Here is a 6,328-nt window from a genome sequence, read left to right on the forward strand (position 1 = left end):
CTTTAAAACCACAACTCAGTTCAGTTCTGTTGATGCTCAAGTTTCAATGAAGAATAAAAGAACACAACATCTGGTGTGAACTGTTTTACCTCCAGCTCAGTGAGAACATGTGTTTCTCTATGTTGTTATAAACCTTCACAATCATTTCTCCTGTTTCCTGCTTCGTCTGATGGAAACCAACATGCCTGTACAAAGTACTACGTTCAAACAGAACCTGTGATTTCTGAGTAAGATCAGACTTCACGTACCTGCTGTGGTGAGAGTCCACATGTTGAGGATCAACACAACCAGAGACTTGAACGCAGACATCTTTCTTTTATTCTGTGAGAACTGAAAGTTGATTCAAGAAAGGAGAGACAGTGGAAACATGCAGACAAGCAGGTTTGAGGACTGAGTCGGTGCAACACACAATGTTACTTTCTTCATTATTATGACTCAGCTTCTTAAAACAGTCCCTGAACTTTCTCACTGCTTCCTTGTTGTTTCATTCAAGCTACAGTGACCAGCGGTTGGAGAAATGTCCTCGCTCTGTATAAGCGAGGAGACGACATATTCCTGTCTCGTCATTGTTTACTTTTAAAATCTCTGGAAAAAGTCAATTCAAATGTTCAGAACTCAACATTCTCAAACTAAACACATTCCTCATCTGTTATTTTGTCAAACACTGACCACATACGAAAAGTTCATTTTATCGTTTTCTTACCTTTACTCCTACAGTTCCCATGATGCTTTGAGGGGGAGTGTAACTCTGGATTGGGTGAGTTTAACACTGTGGACTGATTTCTGAGCCGATGTTAATTTACTCATCAGACGTCAGAGGTGACAAGAAACAGAAACTGCCTAAAAATGTGTGTTTTTTTGTGTTTGTCAGAATCTATGAATGTGTAAATATCTAAACAAAACTTTTCTGAAAATGTCATTTTCACCTCCGGAGGCTTCAGGCTGTTTTACACTTTGCACGAGGATTTGTTTGGATATAGTTGGTTGTGGTTAAAAAAATCTTTCAGCAGATTAATGTGCAACATAAATTTACAATAAAATCTAATCTCTGAGGGACTTTAACCTTGTGTAGTTAATATGTTTAGAAAGAACAACACACTCAGAGTTCAGTGATTAGTCTGTTTTAATAACGTCACATTAAATACGACAGAGGTACAGTTCATGAAGCGCAGAGAGAAAGGTCGACTGAGTCTGCTGTAGATTTCACGTCAGGGTTCAGAGGTTTCTCTCAGTCACCTTCGTTCAATATCAGTAATTTATAGTCACATTCATCTTCTCGGCTCCAGGATCCAGAGGGAGTTTGGCCTCTGGGAGTTTTTACTGGACAGTGAAGGCAACAGCAGAAGAAAACCGGAGGTCAGTCTTTAATGTTTCAGCCCTTTTGAAGTGGAAAAGTCCTTCACTGTTCCTCAAGGGAAAGATTTCACCACATGCTGAGGAAGAATCTGTGTCTCCAGCTGCTGACGCTCTGAACGAAGCTGGGATCAGGAATCTAACTGATTCATGGACCAGCTCACTGGGTTGAAGTAAACCTGGGTGAATGTTTGGCGGTTCAGTGTGGAGTTTGAATTCCTTTGTATCTGTGTGGGTTCTCTCCACAAACACCAGTTTCCTCCCACAATACAAGGCCACATGTTCGCATAGACAACCGGATGCATCATGAGCGCCATTGTCTCTATGGCGAGCACACCACCCCTATGGCGAGCACACCACCCCTATGGCGAGCACACCACCCCTATGGCGAGCACGCCACCCCTATGGCGAGCACGCCACCCCTATGGGGAGCACGCCGCCCCTATGGGGAGCACGCCGCCCCTATGGGGAGCACGCCGCCCCTATGGCGAGCACGATGCCCCCTACCGCTCATGTGTGGATTGCATCTGGAGGATGTGGAGCATAACTTCCTGCGTATGAAAGCAATTACATCTCTGGCCTTAGTTTATCTTTCTGTAAGTGTGAATATGAGTGTGATAGTTGGTTTAATCCAACCTCTCACCCAAAGTCCTCTGTGATTGGCCGTTGAACAATAATTAAGAGCTCAGCTGACGGCTGGATGAAAGTTAGACTTTGGTCTGAGCCGTCCTGACGGAGCTGAATCCAACAAGAGGAACTATTTAGCTGTTTTTAGCATTCAGTCTATTCTGTGACTCGTACGAACGGACGCTGGTCGCTACTCGTTGAATGACACCATGAACAAAAGAGAGGAGCGACTCTAATTATCTCGACATCACCGAGCAACAGTTAAATACTCCCCTGCCCTCTGAACAGGCCCTAAAGCTACTCCCTCATTCCACTTCGACAAGAGTCTGAGAGAAAACACACAAATCAGAGAATTCATAGACAATAATCCATCAATGAGTTGACTTCAGAGACTTTGTTCAGTCTCTGCCTCCATCTAGAGTTGGATTGTGCACATTGTGTATTTGTTTCTGACGACCGACCTTTGACTGACTGCAGCTCTGTGACCTCTTCGGGGTCGTTCCTGTGCTTCCTCCCCGAGCCGCCTGCAAACACAGCAAAGAGACGTGTGAGGATGAAGAACGACATTTTAAAGCACCTGCACATTCAACACATGACTCAAGTCACAGAAACACATCCAAACCCCCAGAAAACCCTCCCCCCCTCTCGTCAATTCTTCTGATTTGCTTTGATCTCATCATCTACGTCTGCTTCTGCCTCTGCTGCAGGTCGACTACATTTCCTACAATGCATCTGGCCGTGAACCGGAAAACCGACGTGACCCGGATCTAATTAGTTGTAGCTGGATGGACGGGTGTGGGTGTGTCATGGCAGAGGTTTGGATAATCTGTGGATACTTGTTCCTCCACATTTTCCCCCACAATTTATATCAACATTGGAAATGGAAAAAGACACGAGTTTGTTTGTGTGTAGCAAAGAAAACTGCAGCTGAATATTGAATATATTTGAATATGAACAATTAATGGATGACTGGTGATTTAAAGCAGCCTGCACCAAACAATATGAATATGAGACAAAGATTCTAGACTCAGTTTTTAATTCTTGATGCAGAAACACACATTTTCCCCACAGCTTTTAGACGTGTGACCGCGAAACCAACAGGCTCCTAATGAAACTACATGTAAATCCACTAGATCCAGACTTTTATTTGGATCTCACACTCATAACCATCAGTTCCCTAAATATGTCTCATCGTTCATCAAGATGAGTGAAAATCAAACTTTCTATCTCACAATTGTGACACAACTCCCTCCACACCAAAAGGTGCCGGGTTGTTCCCTGACCGGCGCCACATCCACCCACTAAGTTTCAAGACAATCGGTTCTGTGGTTTTTACGTAATCCTGCTGACTAACAAACAAACACTGATAAAACACAACCTCTTTGTTTGAGTGTACTTTTAAAATCTTCTCTCAACCAGTGTTTTTCATCACGGCTCAAAAACGTTGTTTTATTGTTTTGCTTTCTTGACCTTTCTTGATTTTAAGTCTTCTGCCAAAACCAAACTTATTCAAACTATTTAGTTGTGTTCTGTGTATTTAGTTGTGTTCTGTGTATATATATATATATATATATATATATATATATATATATATATATATATATATATATATATTCTGTGTATATCTATAAGTGCTGGTGGAACCACTTTGTTTGAATCTGAGCGTGAACACAGATTTTGCTCCGACACACAGATGTTTGTATTTAGTTTGAACGATGACGTCAGTGCAGTCAAGCTGTTTTCTTCCTGTGTCTGTCTGTCCACATCCCCTGGAGTCCGTCTTTACCTCTCAGCTTCAGGAACGCTAACATGGCTGCAAGAGCCACAATGAGTCCCGCTATCACCAGGCCCAGAATCCACCAATAAGACGGCTCATCTGATGTGTTCCACTCAGCTGCACACAGGGAAAGACACGCTGTTTAAAAAATACAGTCAATAGATGTCGAATTTAGTGATTTCTGCTTATTTCATGAGCTACAGCAGCTCGTCGTGACAAAGTTGAATTTATATACTCAGACGACCAAACTGCTGATTCTGCATATTTTTTTATGCTATTTACAAAAAAAAGCATTTTATATTAATGCTGACGATCATTTGAAACTTTCGTTTTTCTCTGTGGGTTTAAATGAATTTCGTGAGGATCAACTCAGACATTGTCCTCAAAAGAGAAACGACAGCAGAGATAATTTATTTAAAACAAAACAATAATTATTCAGACGATATTTAGTTTTTCTAAATTGTGAGTTTAAATATACAAATGAGTTTTGTTTGTTTTGTAAACTGTTGCTGTGATCCAGGATGTTTTCATCTCTTTATTAACATTGTGAGATTAGATGTGTTTCTACATTTCCTCTGTAATTAGGAATGTGAGGGAGTGTTGGGCCGTAGAGTGACCTCACCGTCAGGACCATCGATGATGACGTCGGCACGCTCCTCGTGCGTGTTGTACGGCACGGAGAACCTGCAGGTGTAGCTGCCCGTGTGCTCCGAGTGCTTGGGGTCCATGAGTCGCAGAGAGCCGTCCCCGAACGGGACCCTGAAGCCGTCCAGCTCCACGTGGCTGCTCCATGGCGCCGTGGCGACGCTGTGCCCTGACCGACTGTCGTAGGTGAGGATGTGGGAGGGGTCCTCGCCGCCGGAAAAGCTCCACTCCAGGGAGGGGTGGTTCAGGTAGAAAGGGGCGGAGCAGGGGATGGTCAGATCCCTCCCTTGAGTCCCTCTTATTTCTACCAGGAGGAAATGTTTCAACCGTTAAATAAAGATGGCCGACGTGACGGCTCCCAAAAGGGAAGCCAAAGCATCTGTATCGCCCCCTGGTGGCTGGCTGCAGTATGGGTCATAAACCCTGCAGTAAGTGGTTTCAACCAGCAGAGGTCCACCTTGGATTTCAACTCAAAACTAGAATCCTAAATTCTTCTCACCTCTTTCTCTGAGTGAGGTGGTCCAGGCCGGACCGCCGTTCAGCAGCCGGAGGCGACTGTCCACCGTGTACAGTCCCTGTGTGTTGGCCAGCATGCGGGTGAGTGTGAGTAAAGATGGACGACATGACCGCTCCCAAAAGTGAAGCTTAAGCATCTCGATCAGCCCCTGGTGGCTGGCTGCAGTACAGGTCATAAACCCAACCTCCTCCTTGTTAATTGACCAAACTAAAGATGGTTTCGTCGTTTCAGGTCGTTCTTATCTCACTGATGTTTGTTCAAGTGTTTCTGATCAGTTTGGTTGTAATTAGTTATTTGATGATAAACAAGCTGAGACTGACTCGTTAGTTTGACCCGTAGAGTCAAAGTATCCACATACATGAGAAGTTAGCCCGGTCGAAATAAAATGGAAACTCCAATAAATAATCATCACATTTATTTTTAACAAGACAGCGAAGCTTTATCTTTTTTGAACTCACCTTCCACCTTCAGGATAACTTTGGCGTCGTGTTCGCCGTTCGATGTGCGCACGTGACACCTGTACGTGCCTCTGTCCTTCAGGTCCCCACTCCTGAGGACCAGGGTGGCGTTTCCGTGGGAAATCAGGTGGGGAAACACTGATGCACGCCCCGAGAGCTGCTTGTAGTCAAAGTGCTCCTCGCTGCTGCTCTTGCTGTCATCGTCATCGTCATCTTCGTCGTCTTCCCGCTCAAACTTGTAGACCACCACGTCCTGTCTGAACCACTCCACGGTCTCCTCGCTGCCGGGCGGGAAGCTGCAGGGCAGCATCACTTGAAGCTCTCTGGTTCCTGCCCTTCCTGTTAATCATAACTCTGACAGCAGCGCAGTCATGAATCGAACCTCTGACTCACACCTGCAGCAGAGCAGCCGACCTGTTTACCCGCCTGACGTGCGTCATCATGTTGAGACAAGTGTCTCCACAAAATAACACAAACTGTTCAACACAACAGGCCCAAAATGTCCACTGTCTTCAGGACATCATCTCTCAGACACTTTCTGTCATTTGTCTCTGCTGTGAACCTCCCATCATCAATTATTTCCCAGCATGCTGCTGTTCCCAGAGGCCTGCTACAGTCTCCCCCTTGTGGTTGTTCTGAGGTGGTGGTCGAGAACGTACAACAAGAATCTTCATCTACGTTTGTATAAAACGTCCTCGGGTCAGTTTTCTATAAAATATGGTAAAATATTCATGAAACAGTTTCCTCAGAGACTTAAAGATGCTCTGCTCTTCATCGACTCTTCTTCATACTGTAAATGTCTCATTCACTTTTCTTCTGGTTGTTTCCATTATGTCAAACTTGTGATTTTGTTCTTTTACCTGCACCAAGGACGAGATGTTTTCACCTGTTTGTTTGCAAGAGGAAAGAAAAGCAGAGTCATGATTCCAGTGAAGTCGGTGGAAGGATGTT

The 6,328-nt window shown here is 44.4% G+C and overlaps 1 protein-coding gene across 1 annotated transcript; it reads right to left on the bottom strand.

The window, feature by feature from the left end:
* Nucleotides 1–1,111: 1,111 nt before the first annotated feature.
* Nucleotides 1,112–5,687, bottom strand: LOC117754243. Its single transcript, XM_034573072.1, has 6 exons — nt 5,378–5,687; nt 4,902–5,126; nt 4,380–4,706; nt 3,767–3,874; nt 2,442–2,504; nt 1,112–1,532 (listed from the first exon to the last, which is right to left on the bottom strand). The coding sequence occupies exons 1-6, from the start codon at nt 5,685–5,687 to the stop codon at nt 1,318–1,320; spliced, it is 1,248 nt and encodes a 415-aa protein (XP_034428963.1). The 3' UTR covers nt 1,112–1,317.
* Nucleotides 5,688–6,328: the final 641 nt, after the last annotated feature.

Source organism: Hippoglossus hippoglossus, chromosome 20 (genome assembly GCF_009819705.1).
Source record: "Hippoglossus hippoglossus isolate fHipHip1 chromosome 20, fHipHip1.pri, whole genome shotgun sequence".
Taxonomy (NCBI): Eukaryota; Metazoa; Chordata; class Actinopteri; order Pleuronectiformes; family Pleuronectidae; genus Hippoglossus; species Hippoglossus hippoglossus.

Bases quoted from the DNA above. Each gene is read 5' to 3' on its own strand.
- LOC117754243 (XM_034573072.1), bottom strand. From the start codon at position 5,687: ATGCTGCCCTGCAGCTTCCCGCCCGGCAGCGAGGAGACCGTGGAGTGG. The intron at 4,707-4,901 runs GTGAGAAGAATT...TCCTCCTGGTAG, and splicing joins CACCTCACTCAGAGAAAGAG to AAATAAGAGGGACTCAAGGG. The intron at 2,505-3,766 runs GTAAAGACGGAC...CTGTGTTTGCAG, and splicing joins AGCGTTCCTGAAGCTGAGAG to GCGGCTCGGGGAGGAAGCAC.